Below are 18,608 nucleotides of genomic sequence, written 5' to 3'. Positions count from 1 at the left end.
TCAGGAGGTCCAGATGAGGTACATGGATGGACGCATTAAGCTGATGAATGAGATTTTGAGTGGCATAAAAATCCTGAAGTTTTACGCCTGGGAGAATGCCTTCAGAGAGCGAGTGCTTGAATACAGGGAAAAAGAGCTGAATGCTCTGAAGAAGTCCCAGATACTTTACTCCATTTCCATCGCCTCCTTCAATTCCTCCACTTTTTTGGTACATTTCATATGGACATCAGAAAATATTCATATAATCATATATAACATTTATATGACTGTTTGGCTTACTCTACTTTGCCTACAGATTGCGTTTGCCATGTTCGGGGTGTATGTGCTAATTGATGATAAGCATGTTCTGGATGCTCAGAAAATCTTTGTGTCCATGGCTCTTATTAACATACTTAAAGCTCCACTCAGCCAACTGCCATTTGCAATGAGCACTACTATGCAGGTGAGCACCAGTACTACATGCTCTATATATGTTATAATAGTAGAGTACTCACTTCAAGAATATTTAAAAGCCCTTTTTTTTTGCTTTCTATTTCTAAGGCTGTTGTTTCTCTCAAACGACTCGGGAAGTTTCTCTGTCAAGATGAGCTGAAACTTGATAGCGTGGAAAGAGTTCCATACAATCCTGGTAAGTGCATTAGCTTTTCAGACTTTGTTCTATGAGATAAAACACTTCATATGCCTCATTTAAAAAACATTTTTACAGTTGAACAATAAAGAGTTTTTTTTCCTAGTAGAAAGTAGAAGGCGTAACCAAAACCATCATCCAGATAAACAAAAACAACAAGTTACTGATTTGCCAGAAACACCCACCTTGAAAAATATATCTGCGAGACAAGCTCATGTGTAAGACTTTTGAAACATTAATTTAAACACTGTAATTTCACAAACACTTTAAGGAAATTTTGTGGCTATGAGGTGGGTTTTGGTAGAGGCTAAAGTGTGCTTTATGACTTCATGCAGCAGTCAGTGGAAGGGGATTTTCAGCTTTGGAGCTGTAATTACATATTTATATAACTTTTTTTCCACATTTTTGTCTGTTAAAAGTCTATTTTCAAAACTGGTTTATTAAAAAATGGATCTATTTTTTTGTAATAAAGTCAAAGAGTCTGTCTTTCTCTTTTCTTCACCATTTGATTATGCTTAATAATGAACTCAGACTCGTAATAATAACCTGTGGTTGGAGTTTATGCAAAAGCATCAACCAAAAATGTCACCCTGTCGCCTCATTTACTTTTGGCATGGCTTCATGACGTCCTTCAGACCTTGACAGCTCTTTGTCAGGAGAGTTAAAAATAAAACTCAATTGATAATAAGTGTGGCAGAAGACAGAAGGATTAAAAACCCAAGTCTGCAGAGTAAAACACCTGAAATCATCTTATAATAGCAAAGGAAGTTATTGGAAAAAAACAGTGAAGCAACTGAAACAATAGAGGCATTTGGCTAAAAGTGCATTCAGCATGTAGCAAGTAAGCAAACTTCCTAAGCAGGGGAGCGAAACACATGATCATTATTCTTCAGACCATGGATCCAGTCAGGTCAAGGTGGGGGGCAGAAAGTTGTAGCAGAAATCACCCAAATGTTGGAGGGAAAAAGTTTCATTCAGCCAAACCAAATGAGGAGAGTATGTATATTTTGAGGAGGAGATTCAGCAATTAGAGTAAGGGGAAGGGAGAAGGGAGATTTTTGAAAGAGAACGAGAAGAAGAAAAAGAAGAACAAGAAGTACAAGAAGAAGAACAAGAAGATAAAGAAGAAGAATGTTTCTATAGGTGGTTTGACAAGCCCACTTACCTGTGTGAAGCACACTCAGAATTAATAATAATTTGGAGTTGCTGTGTGGTGTGGTGGGAGAGAGAAGATGGAGTCATTAGCCCCTTTCACACTTAGCCCCTTTCACACATACAGACCTTTCCGGAAAATTACCGGCAATTTTCCGGAAAGGTTGTATGTGTGAACAGGTCCTTTTTGAAAATACCGGTAAATTCGTTCTGGCTATTTTCCGGAAAGAGAAGTTGTAACATTACCGGCAATTTGCCGGAATGCTGCGCTGTGTGAACGCAGAAGGAAGATTGACGGAATAAGCGCGTGCACGTTTAGAACGTGCTGACGTGAGACGTCTGCTTTAGCCAATCACAACTGTCAGATGCATTTACGTCCGCGCGGTTTATGAGAATAAAAGCCTTTGAATATTTTTCCAGACACATTTAGCTGCTAAAAGTTAGTCAGATCACGTTTATATGTTCTTCTTAATGCCAACTGTATAAATAATCATCGATGAGATGCTTATGATAAGCCGTTGTTTGTTTACGTTCGTGTGCCTGTGAAACAGCCTGTGAGCGCCTGCGCACATATTATGAACATTTCGACATGCGAAAGTAATCCTGCGAAAGTTGTTCACAATACTGATTATCCACAGAGTTTGTAATTTAGTCAAATGTTTACAAATACAAGCGCAGCCGTTTAAAGCTCATGTGTGGTGAATGATGTCAGAATGTACCGGTATTTTGGAATGGATGTGTGAATGCTCTTTTCCGGAAAATTTCCGTAACGTCCTCGCCTGTGTGAACAGCGCTTTTTTCAATATACCGGTAAAGTCGTTGCGGAAATTTTCCAGATATTTACCGGTATCACTGTGTGAAAGGGGCTAGTGATACCGGTAAATATCTGGAAAATTTCCGGAACGACTTTACCGGTATATTGAAAAAAGCGCTGTTCACACAGGCGAGGACGTTACGGAAATTTTCCGGAAAAGAGCATTCACACATCCATTCCAAAATACCGGTAAATTCTGACATCATTCACCACAAATGAGCTTTAAACGGCTGCGCTTGTATTTGTAAACATTTGACTAAATTACAAACTCTGTGGATGATCAATATTGTAAACAACTTTCGCAGGATCACTTTCGCATTTCGAGATGTTCATAATATGTGCGTGTGCAGGCGCTCACAGGCTGTTTCATGGGCACACGCAAAGCTTGAAGGTAAACAAACAACGGCTTATCATAAGCATCTCATCGATGATCATTTACACAGTTGGCATTAAGAAGAACATATAAACGTGATTTGACTAACTTCTAGCAGCTAAATGTGTCTGGGAAAATATTCAAAGGCTTTAATTCTCATAAACCGCGCGGACGTAAATGCGTCTGACTGTTCTGATTGGCTAAAGCAGACGTCTTACGTCAGCACGTTCTAGACGTGCACACGCTTATTCCGGAAATCTTCCTTCTGCGTTCACACAGCGCAGCATTCCGGTAAATTGCCGGTAATGTTACAACTTCTCTTTCCGGAAAATAGCCAGAACGAATTTACCGGTATTTTCAAAAAGGACCTGTTCACACATACAACCTTTCCGGAAAATTGCCGGTAATTTTCCGGAAAGGTCTGTATGTGTGAAAGGGGCTATTGTTTTGAACCTCTAGGCCTGCTCTAAAGAAGCTCTACTTGTTCCTGCATCCGAAGCAGAAGTCAGATTTGAGAATAAGGTTTCAAAACTCGGAACACAATGGAAAAGTTGTAAAATCCGTCCTGCAGACTAACCGCATAGGAATGGAGCCAAAGAAGCAGCTGTTTATGCTGTGAAACAAGATTTGAATAATCTGGGAGGAGATGGAATTTTCACATGGAGTGACTGCAAACTTTATTCATGTGGGTTTGAAAGCAATGTTGCCTAAATTCCACCATCATTTAAAATGCGCAACAAGAGGAACTAACACATTGGACTAGGTTTACTCAAACTTAAAGCTGAGTTACAGTCTGACCACTTGTCCCTGCTCCTAATCCCTGCAGACATCACCCTGGCCTGAGAAAAAAAATGTTTTTGCTGGCATCAAATCTGGCAAGATGGAGCCTCTCGGCAGCTGCAGGAGTGTTTTAGTAGATCTGATTGGGAGACTTTTAAACACCAGGACCTACAGGCTTGAGTCAACATTAAAATGCATCAAGAAGGCCAAGGCAGAGTACAAAACCAAGATCTAGTAACATCTAAACATTAACAGCAGAAAGCAAATGTGTGATTGTGTTCGGCACCTCACCAAACTACTGGCCCAATCTACAAGCTGAAGGTGATCATTGACAAGGAAATTGAACATCTTGAGGTGAAGTAAGAATTGGTACATACATCATATGCAGCAGAAAACAGCAGCTTCACCCTCAGAGTGGAGGAGTGGGAGGAAAGTCACGCTCTAAGGGACAAAAATCCAAAAAAAAAAGCCACAGAACCTGATGATGTACCTGATGTCTACATGTGCTGAAGGACTCTGCAGTTCAGACTGGCCAGTGTTTTTACTGAGATTTTCTACTTGTCAATATCACAGTGTGCTGTCCCATTCTGCCTAAAGTCCTCCATCATAGTTCTTCTACTGAATAAACCAACCATCACCACCGTAAATGACTATCAACCAATTGCACAAGTAGTCATGAAGTGTTTTGAAAACCTGGTATGTGATCACATAAAATTCTTGCTGCCCAACATTGACCAGCATCAATGAGCATATAGAGCAAATACATCTACAGAGGATGCTTTAGAAACAACTCTCCATACCACACGTATTACACATATTGAACAGCGAGCTAGCTATACCAAGTCTCCTTATTTGTAGAGTGTGTAAACTGTAGTGTGTTGGACCTGGGAATGCCAAAGCAACATGTCTATGGCAAGGAATTTCTGTCAGGACATACGAAGAGGGTCAAACCTCATCAGTTTTAAGCCTGAGTACTGGATCTTAATAAGGCTGTGTTTAAAACCCCTGAGAGGGGGCTTGAAAATGGCACGAAATCTTATGCAATATCTGACTATTCATGTGTAATATGTGTATAGCTTGTGTAATATCTGTTATTTCCCACAAAATATATGTTAAATGTATAGAGTGCCATTTGTAATTTGTGTATTATGTGGAACATGCTAAGCACAGTTTTGTTGGGCTTCATACATGTTCCAATGACAATAAAATATATTCTATTCTCTTTTCAGATTTTGAAAGTGTTGTTATTAACAATGGCACATTCAGCTGGTGTAAAGACAGCACACCATGTCTTAGAAGGTAAATTTAAACATATTTATCACTTACTTTTAACACCTGCTGGAAGATCTCTGTAGGTTCATCATTCCTATAGATTAAAATCTGGCAACAATTCATTTCAGGATCAATGTCAAAGTTCAGCGAGGTTCACTGGTGGCTGTGGTTGGTCATGTGGGCAGTGGAAAATCCTCTCTCTTGTCTGCAATGCTTGGAGAAATGGAAAAGAAAAGCGGCCACATCAAAATCACAGTAAACTTTTCAGGAACATCATTAAAAATATTTATATATATATTAACATCAATGACATATTTCACATCATTTTACTAACACTTTCTTTCAGGGCTCTGTGGCTTATGTTCCTCAGCAAGCATGGATCCAGAATGCCACTCTTAAAGACAACATTTTGTTTGGATGTGAGAAGAAAGACAGCTTGTACCAGAAAGTACTGGAAGCCTGTGCCCTCCTACCAGACTTGGAGATCCTTCCTGCAAGAGACGCCACAGAGATTGGAGAGAAGGTGCATAATAGAGAAAAAAATAATAATAATTGTGCAAACCAGATGTGATTTGATAAAGTTAAAAGCCATTAAATGTGACCTTTTATACACTCGAGATATGCTAAGTTTCAGAAGGGTTATAACTAAATGTATTTTTACAATGTTCACAGGGGTTAAATCTGTCAGGAGGTCAAAAACAGAGAGTAAGTCTGGCACGAGCAGTATACAGGAAGGCTGATATCTATCTGTTGGATGATCCCTTGTCAGCGGTGGATGCACATGTGGGTCAACACATCTTTGAAAAGGTCATTGGACCAAACGGGATTCTTAAAAATAAGGTACAATTAAAAAAAAATTAATAGGATGAAGAACAAAAAACTCATATATATAAAAACACTAATTTACGAAATGCTATTCTTTAAACCAGGGGTGTCCAAACTCGGTCATGGAGGGCTGGTGTCCTGCAGATTTTAGCTCCAACTTGCTTCGACCCACCTGCATAGATGTTTCTAGACTGCCTAGTAAGAACTTGATTAGCTAGGCCAGCTGTGTCTGATTGGGATATAAACTAAACTTTGCAGGACACCGGCCCTCCAGAACTGAGTCTGGACATCCCTGCTCGAAATGAAGTTCAGTTTTGTAATTGAATAGCAATTTTCTATTCCTGTCATCCTAACTGAACTTTGTGGATTTAACTATGGCTAATTTACTGCAAGGGACACATTACAGGTTTAAAGTTCCAAACAATATATTGCTAAAAGGTTTGTGATACTCGCCCAATCTCAAAAATTTATAATAATAATAATAAAATAAAATAAAATAACACATTGGTAAACCTTGTGGAATAGTTTCCCAAGAGTTGAAGCTGCAAAGTGCAGCTAACTCCATACAAAACAATAGGGATTAAGATGGAGATACAATGAAAGTTCTTGTAAAGTCAGATGTGACAAACTTTCGCAATTTCAGTAGTAAATAGCTTTATTGATCATGCTCTATATTCCTTGCTAAAACAGACTCGTGTTCTGGTGACTCATGGACTCAGCTTCCTACCCAAAGCAGACCTGATCCTGGTGATTGTGGATGGAGAAATCACAGAGATGGGCTCTTATGTCGAGCTTCTGAGCAGAAAGAATGCCTTTGCAGAGTTTGTTAAGGCTTTTTCTGTTAGTGAACGCAAGGAAAGTGCCACCCACAAAGGTAAGATTAAGTTTACATTAACTACAGTAAAAATACATGTTAATCTAGGTCAATAAAGTAAATAAATGCAAATGCACATTGTTTTAAGGGACCAGGAAATCAGTATCTCGCCTAAGCATGACAGACTTCTCTATTGACCTCTCTCAAGAGCAACTCATCAGGTAAAAGTAACCAAGTTTTGAAAATGCAACTTCAACATTTGTTGAAAAGCACATATTCACCTTCCTGTCAACTTTGTTTAATGAAGTGGAGACATGGGAAGTGCAAGCATACAAACAATGGAGACCATATCTGACACAGAACAGGAGACGGACAATGAAGAAGTTGGCAGACTCACCCAAGCTGACAAAGCACATACAGGCCGGGTAAGCAGTACACCCACATCCGCAGTCTTCACAAACATCAAAATATACCTTAAGTGTAACTCAGTTCCAAAGTTAAGGTAGCAGGTTCATTTTGTAAAGTTCAGCTATGGGTCAGTGACAAGGGTTTTAGATACTTGTGTCACCTCAGAGATCTAATTTTAACTCCTGATTACAGACCTTTGAGCTATATTGTTTTGAACACCATAATATAGCCTTTACATGCAATGTATAATTCACAGTGCAGTTCATCAAATTTTCTTCTTGATAATGGGTCACATAGGTGAAACTGGAGATGTATGTGGAGTACTTCAGGACCATAAGCTTGGCACTCATCATCCCCATCATCTTCCTCTATGCGTTCCAGCAAGCTGCTTCACTGGCCTACAACTACTGGCTCAGTTTGTGGGCAGATGACCCGGTTATAAATGGAACACAGGTTAACACTGATCTGAAGCTTGGTGTATATGGAGCTCTTGGCTTTGCTCAAGGTTTGCATTCTCTCAGGTTTCTTCAACAGGCATCTAGTATCCTTGGTCTGTATAGCTGTCTTGAACATTAACTGTGATCATTTATTGCAGGAATTGCAATTTTCGGGACTACTGTAGCAATATCCCTTGGAGGAATAATTGCATCCCGGCAACTTCATCTGGACCTTCTGAACAACGTACTTCACTCTCCCATGTCATTCTTTGAAAGTACACCTAGTGGTAACCTTCTCAATCGTTTCTCAAAAGAGATAGACGCCATTGATTGCATGATTCCTGATGGTCTAAAGATGATGCTGGGCTATGTGTTCAAACTTCTGGAGGTTTGCATTATCGTGCTGATGGCAACTCCATTTGCAGGAGTGATCATACTGCCGTTGGCTCTTCTCTATGCTTTTATTCAGGTATGCTACTACATATCACTCAAAAAACAATATCAGAACAAGGAGCATTTGTAATTTATCTGACAAATTCCACTTTGTTTTTAGAGTTTCTATGTTGCCACATCCTGCCAGTTGCGAAGACTAGAGTCAGTGAGTCGTTCACCCATTTATACTCATTTCAATGAGACAGTCCAAGGAGCCAGTGTGATCCGTGCCTTTGGTGAACAGCCTAGATTCATTCTTCAGGCTAACTGTCGAGTGGACCTCAATCAAACGTCCTACTTCCCAAGATTTGTGGCTACAAGGTCAGATTCAGTTTGCTTATTCATTCTTTGTTGCATGTCCAGCTATTCGATCCAACATTTTACAATATTTGTAATGTTATTTCAATAGGTGGCTGGCAGTAAATCTAGAGTTTCTGGGTAACTTGCTGGTCCTTGCTGCAGCTATCCTCTCTGTTATGGGAAGGGCAACTTTAAGCCCTGGAATCGTGGGGCTAGCTGTGTCTCACTCTCTCCAGGTAGGGAACTCTGTCTTAAAAAGCTTTGGAAAAATGCATGTTGTCAGCATTTCATACAAGAAATTCTAAAGGCAATTCACACTGCAGGTCACCGGGATCCTAAGCTGGATTGTGCGGTCATGGACTGATGTAGAAAACAACATTGTGTCTGTTGAGCGAGTGAAAGAATATGCTGAAACGGCAAAAGAGGTAGTGTTGGTCTGAATGCTCTGTTTTTGCCATAAATTCCTTTATGATGAGTGACCAAAGTGTATTCATTCCTGCGGTTACCAAGTTTGTTTTGGGTTGTCACAGGCACCATGGACAATCGAGGACAGTCCACTCCCATCTGACTGGCCCAGATGCGGATCCATTGGATTCCAGGCATATGGACTTCAGTATCGCAAGGGTCTTGACTGGGCCTTGAAAGAAATTTCCCTCAGTGTCAATGAGAGAGAAAAAGTAAATATAACAATTGGAGGAATTTAATACATTTTTTCATATTTCATCATTTAATATATGCTAAGCCATTCATCAAATCCAATCAGGTAGGAATTGTGGGAAGAACAGGAGCTGGAAAATCATCTCTGGCTCTTGGAATCTTTCGTATCCTTGAGGCAGCAAAAGGAAAGATCTTTATAGATGGGATAAACATAGCAGAGATTGGACTGCATGAACTGAGGTCTCGTATCACTATCATCCCACAGGTACACCTGAAAATGAAAAAAAGGAAGTTAATAGCAAATGAGACAAACTTTAGAAAAAGACTTGATTTAAATCTCACCTCTTGCCCTAGGATCCAGTGCTGTTCTCAGGTTCGTTACGTATAAATCTGGATCCCTTTGATCGCTACACTGATGAAGAGGTTTGGAGATCTCTAGAACTTGCACATCTCAAGACCTTTGTGTCTGACTTGCCTGACAAACTCAACCATGAGTGTTCAGAGGGTGGAGAAAATCTCAGGTACAAACTCTAGATTTCTCACAAATTATTAGCTTGGGTTGTTTTATTCATAAGTTGACTTACACCTGACCTGTCTGAATACTCTGGCCTTTAGTTTGGGTCAGCGGCAGCTGGTTTGCCTGGCTCGAGCTCTCCTCAGAAAGACCAAGATTCTGGTTTTGGATGAAGCCACTGCAGCAGTGGATCTAGAGACAGACAATCTGATACAGTCCACCATCCGAACCCAGTTTGAGGACTGCACAGTTCTGACCATTGCACACCGCCTCAACACCATCATGGACTACACAAGGTATAACAAAGAGCAAATCTAAATGCTGAAATGAATATGATTATGACGATTGACAGTGGTCTAACTCAATCCTTTTGCCAACAGGGTAATTGTGATGGACAGAGGAAAAATCACGGAGGTAGACTCTCCATCTAACCTGATTTCTCAGCATGGACAATTCTATCGAATGTGTCGAGAGGCTGGGCTGGTGTGAACCTTCACCATCAGTGACAAAATCATATCTTCACTTAGGAGAGACAATGAAAATATTGGTGTCGAACAACCAATATCTAAAGGGCATCTTTAGACGACTTCTTAAAAGAAGCACAGAGCTCAGGATGAAGAGGTTTCGGATGCTATAGCATGTGTCCACATTTTCTCTAGTAGTAGAAGTAGTGTGCTTTAGCGTTCTCCTGCTGATACTTTCACTGATGTCTGAGGTGCTAAAGCAGGGGTGCCCAAGCTCAGTCCTGAGGGCCAGTGTCCTGCAGATTATACCACCATCTTGCCACAACACACCTGCACAGATGATTCTAGAAATCTTAGTAACAGCTTAATTAGCAAGCCCAGGTGTGTCTGATTGGGTTGAAACTAAACTTTGCAGGACACCGGCCCTCAAGGTACGAGTTGGGCTCCCATTTGCTAAAGAAACAGAAAGTCAATAATCTCATCTCATAATATGAAGACTTGAGTGACTCTGAGTAACTTACCGTAAAGGTCTTCAGATGGTCAGGTATTTGTGGTGGTCATTATTTATCATCTCTAATTTATGTCAAAGTGAATTGTTTTTGTAAATATGTAGTTTATTCTTATAGATCCTGAGACAGGATCTAGATAAGACACCGCTGTAGATCAAGTCACATTTCTACTTGAACCTTTTCAGGTTGTTACAAGTTTATAACTTCACATGCTTTATAATTTCATGTAGAAGCACATTGAAAGCTAAATTCCCCTACAGGTGAAAGAAGCATTTTATTAAGCTATTTACGATGTGAGAAACGTCGATTACAAAATAATGCGACACTTTTTCCTTTGTCTGTAACTCTGTATGTATTAATACCAGTATTTGTTTTTCATAATCCAACACTTTTAAATCAGTATTTATGTATTTTATACTGTACAATAACTGTATTTTTTATATATTTATATTTCCAAGCACACATCACGTGTGACTGTCAGACTTGAAAATGTTTTTTATTCTCTGAACAGTTTCATTAAATTAATTATTTTTGTGTTGATAAAAATCATTGTTTTTGTTTTGATCTCTAAGAAAATAAATCAAGCTCTCAAAATGTGAAAAAAATAAATAAAGGATAAGATAAAACACGCTTTACAAAAAAAATATTTTATTACATATTTTGCTTATTTATGAAACTAAGTACACTTAAAACTAGTGCATGTATACAAATATCAAATAATAACTTGCTGCTTACATACAAATTATATAAATATGTAACAAATCAGATATATTTCTTGTGTCTATCATTTAAAGTTTGACATTGTCAGTTCTTTAAAAAAAAACTAATTTTCCTTAAAATAAACTCAAAAGGCTTAAATGACCTTAATTGGAGGTACTGATGAATGAAACAATGTGATGCACTCAAGCATACATTCAACAGATATATGGTATACAGCACACATCACACAGCTCAGCAAGAACAGCATCAACACAACAACCTGCCCTTAAAAGCTACTACAATTTGGGTATTTGACTGGTTAAGTCAAGGTTAAATGATAATTCCAACTACTTTCAAAAACAATATCACTCCCACCACTCCCACAAAGTAAACCCTAGAATGAGCTTATTACACAGAAGAAAAAAAAAACAATAAGTGCATTTATAGCTTTCTTTTTTTCTTTTTTGGTGAAATGATCACTGAAATATATAGTAACAGTAAACACAGATTATAAATCAAATACATCATCTAAATACATTCACCAATGAAAGCAGAAAGCAAATGTAGCATTCTGCTATCACTGCACGATATTGGTAAGATCAGGCCATCAGTGGAGATACCCAGTAATAAATATGTTAAATGAAAATATAAAGAAATCAATGATATATTGTAACAGATTTTCTCAAATGAATAAATAAAAACTAAACAAGGAAAAACAATGGCTCCTGGAAATGAAACAGTTTTTTTTATCAAAAGGGTCTTTTTAAAGATACTTAAATGTTAAATATTCTTATAGAATAGCTTTAAAAGTGAACTTTGGCTTGGGTTGAAGCCCCTCGTGCTTATGTAAGGATTTAGAGCAGCTGTTTAGTAAGCAAGCATCTGCTCACTGCACAGAGAAACTTTGTTCTTTACGCTTTCTAGTCAAATAATCTTGTAAATAAATATTTTCATCACAAACAATCATTCACAAGCATGAAACGATGGCTTAGTAGTAAAATATAAAAAAAAGTCTTTCTTTTGAAACTTGTTGACAAGTAATGAAAAAAAAAAAATCAAACAAAATGGCAATGAAGAAATCAAATTGTTATCAAACATCCCAAAAGTTGGCATCAAACAACTTTTAAAGCAGCATTTGTAGCAACACCTTTGATATGATTGATAACAGAAACATTAGCTGAGGAGTGGCAGAATGGAGTGGTGTCATATACACACGGTGTGTGTGTGTGTGTGTGTATGTGTGTGTGTGTGTGTGTGTGTGTGTGTGTGTGTGTGTGTGTGTGTGTGTGTGTGTGTGTGTGTGTGTGTGTGTGTGTTTGAGCTCCAGGCCCATAGAAGAGGAAGCTTCAGAGTCCATTTCTCACCAGCTCTGCTCTCTATGCGCTTTACTTACTGAAAGTCTATTTTGAACAGGCTCTACAGCCCACCTACTTATCAGACCAAACCTGAGTCTTTGGCCATCTTGTAGAAAATTCCCTTTTTGGCAATTAAATTGGACGGAGAATCGAATTCTGCCATCTGGCCTTTATCGAGAACCAGCACCCTTCCGAGAAAAAAAGAGGAAATATTTAGTGTTTTAATTTACATGCTATGTTTTTCAGAAAGTAAACCACACCTGACAAAAAAAAAACACCAAAAGCTTTCCACATTGGACACAAAGTGAAAATGAAAATTGTCTGTTGTTTGATTCAGTCAAAATCGCATTGTTGAGAGAGTAAAATAAAACGATGAATTCACATTTTAAAATAAAATTTTTTTTATTTAAAATTGGCAACTAGTAGCTCTCGTGAACTAGTGGTGTACCGGATCACATATCTCATGGTTCAGATCAAACAATGTTTTTTTTTTTGTCACGGATCAGATAATTTTTCGGATCTGTCAAAAACAGACAAACAGAACTGAGAACCTGTAATTTTATTCAAAATAAAATAAAGAAATAATCAGCTGAATAAAAATAAATAGTAAAATGTTCAGTACTGTGAAAAATACACTGTTACTACAACTGTTGCTAAATGTAGAAATCTAATATTACAATTTGTACAATTGATATTTATTTTTAGTCTCGTTTTCAATAAATGATTCAGTTAGTCACTCATAAAACTTCATGTTTCATTGCTAGAAGTGTCATTTTTGAAGAATTATTCAGTGGCATATTTTTGATGGCTGGTAAATAATGTAATTGCTGCCTACAACTTTCATTTTTGAGCGCTGTTATCCCAGTGCTTCTGTGATATTTGACTGTTCATAACTTCATAATTAACTACAAAGACTAAAGACTGAATCTCTTTCTTGATTTTTGCGTTTTTCAAACACGGATTTGAATGCAGCGATTCGAAGGATTAATAAACATAAGCAAATCACCATCATTTATAATTTGTTTTGTAGGGTTTGAGATCCTCATCTTTTAATGATTAATCGTGCAGCTTACACTGAAAACATTGATGCAGGCTAAACAATAGTGACAGAAAACACATTTAATGAAACCCACCACATCCCTAATAACCAACCACAACTTCTTCCGTCACCTTTATATTTTACAGAAAAGCCTAAATGCTTTCATACATGTGATTTGAAAGATGCAAGGCGATCTCTCTGTGATAGTTGCAAATTTAGGATTAATCTACCAGTAAAAAAATGTATTAATCCACAATCACGTGTGTTCCAAACCATGAGATGTGATCCGTATGAATCACAGACGAACCGTGATCCGTTACACTCCTATTATGAACACATATTTGACTTCCCCTCACTACACACCAACACACATTAGAGAATGTAGATGTAAAATATTAGTTTGAAGCAAAAGTAAAAAAAAACGAGAAGTAGCATTCAATATAAACAGTATTAATTTTTTCAATAATCATAAAAGCTCACAGCTTACCTTGTGTAGTCCATGATGGTGTTGAGGCGGTGTGCAATGGTCAGAACTGTGCAGTCCTCAAACTGAGTTCGGATGGTGGACTGTATCAGATTGTCTGTCTCTAGATCCACCGCTGCAGTGGCTTCATCCAAAACCAAAATCTTGGTCTTTCTGAGGAGAGCTCGAGCCAGGCAAACCAGCTGCCGCTGACCCAAACTAAAGGCCAGAGTGTTCAGACAGGTCAGGTGTTAGTCAACTTATGAATAAAACAACTCGAGTTAAAAATTAGGGAGAAATCTAGAGTTTGTACCTGAGATTCTCTCCACCCTCTGAACACTCATGGTTGAGTTTGTCAGGCAGCCCAGACACAAAGGTCTTGAGATGTGCAAGTTCTAGAGATCTCCAAACCTCCTCATCAGTGTAGCCATCAAAGGGGTCCAGATTCATACGCAATGAACCAGAAAACAGAACTGGATCCTAAAAGAGAGGAGCAAGTAAAAATAACCATTTGTGATTGACTTTTTTAAATTAATCAGCAAGGTTTGCTCTAAAAATCGTTATTGTTGTACTAAAGAAAATAAAAAATAGTCTACATCTTAGATGCCCTGAGAGTGAGTAAATTAACAGTAGATTCTCATTTTAAAGTGAAATGTTAGTTTAAATGAGTGTCAGGAAAATAAATAAAAACACCTGTGGAATGATTGTGATTCTGGATCGCAGCTCATGGAGGCCCAGGTCAGCAATGTTCACTCCATCGATTCGGATCTCCCCCTCCGCTGCCTCAATGATACGGAACAGTCCTAACGTCAGAGAGGACTTTCCTGCTCCTGTCCTACCCACAATTCCCACCTAAGAAAAAACACAAACACGAATGACCATGTATGATAAATAGGTATGCCGGTGTAGACTGAAATGTCAAAGCACAAAGAGACAGACCTTTTCTCCTCCCGCAATGTTAACGGAGATATCACAGATCGCCAGCTCTAAGTCCTCTCTGTATCTCAAGCCAAATTTGTGGATTTCAATGTGACCGGCGGTTGGCCAGCCAGGAGGCAAATTTGAGTTCTCCAATTTCCATTCAGCCTGTGAGAAGAGACATCAGTTGAGCAAAAACAAACAAATCGCAACAATATATTATGTAGTAAATGAAGCAAACTTACAATACTGTTGCAAGGCTGACATAAATACAGTATGCCACACTGTAGCAGAATATCCAATACTAGTTTAGCCTGTTAACTGCACTAATTAAACTATATAATAGTTCATGGAAAGTTTTATTATTGTTTATTATTTAAAATATTATAAAAATAGTGTATTAAATTACAAATATTTTAAGAAAATTGTACTTACGAGAGTGAATTAATTTAATTAAAAACCTTAAAATATCATAATATAATTGTAATAATATAAATATTACAATTCTAAATAACTAATTTCTATTTGAATAATTTTTATTACATTTATTTCAGTGAAGCCAAACTGTATTTTCAGCATAATTCCTTGTGTCGTCAGGGTCACATGATTCTTCAAAAACCATTCCAATACAATGATTTGATGCTAAAATGCGCAAAAAAATATTTTGTGTAAACAGTGATACATTTCTTCAAGCCAATTTCTTTTCAATTTTACTGTGTGTATAGGATATGGAATATTTCACTTAATTCCAAAGTAAAGTCACACTGAATGGCAGCTTAAAGTGAATTAGTAAAGAAAACTACCTGTTAGTAATAAAAATAACCTTGCTCAGCAGTAGTTACCAATGTTTATTTAAAAAAAAACAGACCAGCAGCAGAATCTTAGATACACACTTTTCATGTAACCATTTATCTAAATTGTATCCTAAGTTAAAGAAAAAGTCCATGATTAAATGATCCAAATTGTTTCTGAGAACTACTGCATAAAGATCTTCTGTCTAGTCCCTGTATGTTAACTGCCTCTCTAGTACGGTGAGATAAAGCAGGAAACAGGGCTAATCACAGATTGGACTCTGCAGAGGTACAGAATGAACACACACACACACACACACACACACACACACACACACACACACACACACACACACACAATCTGCCTGCTGATGCACTGACCTCTTTCTCTGTGTCTCCATATTCCTTCACCCTCTCCACCGCCACTATATTAGTCTCCAGCTCAGAGGACATCCGCACCAGCCAATTTAGAGATGCTGTGACCTGGGTTGAATAGGAGAGGAGTAAGAATGTGTTTGGACATCTAGCCTGTATCTTAACATCTCATTTATCAGACTAACCTGCAGCGCGTAAGAGATGGACAGACCCATGATACCCGGACTGAGATTGTTCCTGGCCATCACTGCAAAAAGTGCTGCAAACGTCACAATACAATTCCCCACAAACTCCAACCTCACCGCCAGCCATCTGCAAGACACAGAAGAGTCACACAAAACATTACAAATAGCTAGGTCAACAAGGAATCTGCGCGTGCAGAAATCCAAAGATTTGAAGCCTATCTCCGAGTCCATTTATTTACTTGTGTACATTTATATTTATTCAGTTTTTAAATTAATTTCAGTAATATTTTTGACTAATATGAAAATGTTCATAAGATTTATTGACAATACAGTTTGTAAAGTAATATTTTCTGTCTTTTAGTAAAGATATTCTTTGTGAGACTTGTTTGTTTTCCAAAAAAGTGGAACTGATTGGATTTGCATTGTTAAACTTAAATAAAAGTTTGAATAAAAGTTGAATAAAAAGTTTATATATATATATACATATATATTACATTTTTAGTTAGCAGATTCTGTCTGGCTCTACAAATAACACCACAACACACTAAGCGTCCTTTTTTACCCAGTGTTCAAGGGACAGTTCACAAAAAATGAAAATTCTGTTAATTACTCACCCTCATTTCATTCTAATCAACTGAAAACCTTCCTTCATTATCAAAACCTAAATCAAGACATATTGATAAGATAAATATATTTTATCTTATCAATATGTCTTGATTTGGGTTTTGAAAAAAAAAAATCATTTTTACAGTTTTTTTTTGGCAGCCAAAAGTGTTCTTGAAGCATCATATGGCTATAACTGATCCACTGAAGTCACATGGAAAGTTTTCAGTGTTTTAGTTCCTTTTCTTCACTTTGAACGTCTGTGAACTGTCAGATTTCATCAAAAATACCTGAACTTGTGTTCTGAAGTTAAATTGAAGGTCTCAGGGGATTGGAAAGTCACAAGGTTGAATAATTAATAACATAATCATAAGTTTTGAGTGAATTAACAGTCAGGGCACAAAATCAATTGCCATCAACTTCCTGAGTTTTTATTTCTCCCTACTATAGAAGACAAAGGGCTGCTGGTTTCCAACATTCTTTAACACTTTTTTTTGTGTTCAACAGAAAAAAGAAGTCCATAAAGGTTTGGAACGCCAATAAATATAAACTAAATAGAACATTCATTCATTCACTCATATTCTTTCCAGTTTAGTCCCTTTTTTAATCAGAGGTCGCCACAGCAGAACGTTTTTTGCAGCGGACACCCTTCTAGCTTACTGGGAAACACCCATACACTCTCTTCACACACATGCACTACAGACAATTTAGCTTACTAAATTCACCTACACCACATCACTTTGGAGGTATTGGAGCAAACACGAGGAGAACATGCAAACTCCACACAGAAACACCAACTGACCCAGCCAGGGCTCGAACCTGCGATCTTCTTGCTGTGCGGCGACCAGCTAAATAAAACATGTATATGCCAAATGTATATGAATTCTTACCGGTTGGCTACTATGCTGGGGAAATAAGCTTTCTGGTTGTGGTCCACTCTGCCGTCACTCTCCTTGATGAAGCGCTGCTGCTCTCCAAACGCTCTGATCACACTAGTGCCCAGCAGCGTCTCATTGAAGTGTGTGTAGACTGGAGAGCGGCTCACAGACTCCAGTCGCTTCATTTGACGAGAGGACGCCACATAGAAACGCTAGAGACAAACAGAGAGCCAGGAAATGACTAAACTTCGAATGAATTTCTAAATGTCATACTGCAATAACACTGTGTAACAAGAGGTTAAAAAACTGACTGACCTGTACAAAGAAGTACAGCAGGCCCAATGGTGGAATGATGATGGCTACCAATGGAGTGGCGATGAGGATGACTGCACATGAGCCCAAAACATTGAACATGGAGCCCATGAACATTTTTATGATGCTAGGTATGACTGAGTCGATCGTGTCCGTCTCTTTGGCAAAGCGGTTGACCAGGTTGCCGCTGGGTGTGCGTTCAAAGAAAGACATGGGTGATCTCAGGACGTTATAGAGCATTGTCTGGTGCAGGTAGCGGGAGGCTAAGATCCCACCGACAGACACCGACACAGAATAGCAGAACACAGCAATGCCTGTCAGAGAAAAACAAACAAAAGTTTAAAAAGCTGGATTTAGAACCAATTTAATAAAGATACATACAATATGCATGGGACAAAATAAATAAATAAATCATATTTCATACATTAAATGAAAGTAAAGTAAAGTGAAGTGTCTCCTTTAAGATTTCAAATAACATTTGTAAAAATAAAATGGCAAAATCTGGCAAAAATGTTTCATTCATTGTAACTTATTTAGGTACAAATAAAACAACAAATATATTCTGACTTGTGCTTATTAAAATATATTGAAGAAAGAAGGGTTATACTAAA

The 18,608-nt window shown here is 37.9% G+C and overlaps 2 protein-coding genes across 5 annotated transcripts in view; one reads left to right on the top strand and one right to left on the bottom strand.

Moving 5' to 3' along the window:
* Positions 1-10,925, top strand: part of LOC137487238 (multidrug resistance-associated protein 1) — a 35,229-nt gene extending 24,304 nt beyond the window's left edge. Inside the window, exons 12-31 of one of the 2 annotated variants that reach the window (XM_087244854.1) lie at positions 5-208; positions 296-442; positions 541-628; positions 4,977-5,046; positions 5,148-5,274; positions 5,366-5,542; positions 5,692-5,859; positions 6,535-6,718; positions 6,807-6,879; positions 6,966-7,083; positions 7,448-7,571; positions 7,662-7,972; positions 8,057-8,256; positions 8,345-8,471; positions 8,559-8,660; positions 8,766-8,912; positions 8,999-9,157; positions 9,247-9,413; positions 9,508-9,702; positions 9,787-10,925. In XM_087244854.1, coding sequence (XP_087100980.1) covers positions 5-208; positions 296-442; positions 541-628; positions 4,977-5,046; positions 5,148-5,274; positions 5,366-5,542; positions 5,692-5,859; positions 6,535-6,718; positions 6,807-6,879; positions 6,966-7,083; positions 7,448-7,571; positions 7,662-7,972; positions 8,057-8,256; positions 8,345-8,471; positions 8,559-8,660; positions 8,766-8,912; positions 8,999-9,157; positions 9,247-9,413; positions 9,508-9,702; positions 9,787-9,895 — 2,997 coding nt within the window. In that variant the 3' untranslated portion in view covers positions 9,896-10,925. Of the gene's footprint in view, positions 1-4; positions 209-295; positions 443-540; positions 629-4,976; positions 5,047-5,147; positions 5,275-5,365; positions 5,543-5,691; positions 5,860-6,534; positions 6,719-6,806; positions 6,880-6,965; positions 7,084-7,363; positions 7,572-7,661; positions 7,973-8,056; positions 8,257-8,344; positions 8,472-8,558; positions 8,661-8,765; positions 8,913-8,998; positions 9,158-9,246; positions 9,414-9,507; positions 9,703-9,786 lie in introns of both variants that reach the window. The other variant, XM_087244853.1, reaches the window with a different exon arrangement.
* An 85-nt stretch (positions 10,926-11,010) lies between these two features.
* The window catches only part of abcc1 (ATP binding cassette subfamily C member 1 (ABCC1 blood group)), a 30,568-nt gene continuing 22,970 nt past the window's right edge, over positions 11,011-18,608 (bottom strand). For all 3 annotated transcript variants that reach the window (XM_087244852.1, XM_087244850.1, XM_087244851.1), the window contains 9 exons: positions 18,001-18,311; positions 17,698-17,897; positions 16,205-16,331; positions 16,026-16,127; positions 14,875-15,021; positions 14,629-14,787; positions 14,249-14,415; positions 13,960-14,154; positions 11,011-12,621 (listed from right to left, as the gene is read on the bottom strand). In XM_087244852.1, coding sequence (XP_087100978.1) covers positions 12,513-12,621; positions 13,960-14,154; positions 14,249-14,415; positions 14,629-14,787; positions 14,875-15,021; positions 16,026-16,127; positions 16,205-16,331; positions 17,698-17,897; positions 18,001-18,311 — 1,517 coding nt within the window. In that variant the 3' untranslated portion in view covers positions 11,011-12,512. The remainder of the gene's footprint in view (positions 12,622-13,959; positions 14,155-14,248; positions 14,416-14,628; positions 14,788-14,874; positions 15,022-16,025; positions 16,128-16,204; positions 16,332-17,697; positions 17,898-18,000; positions 18,312-18,608) is intronic.

The sequence above is a fragment of the Danio rerio genome, chromosome 3, assembly GCF_052040795.2.
Source record: "Danio rerio strain M-AB ecotype USA chromosome 3, GRCz13ab, whole genome shotgun sequence".
NCBI classification, from domain to species: domain Eukaryota; kingdom Metazoa; phylum Chordata; class Actinopteri; order Cypriniformes; family Danionidae; genus Danio; species Danio rerio.
The sequence above is the reverse complement of the archived record's forward strand: the minus strand, read 5'-3'. Positions and strand labels throughout refer to the sequence as shown.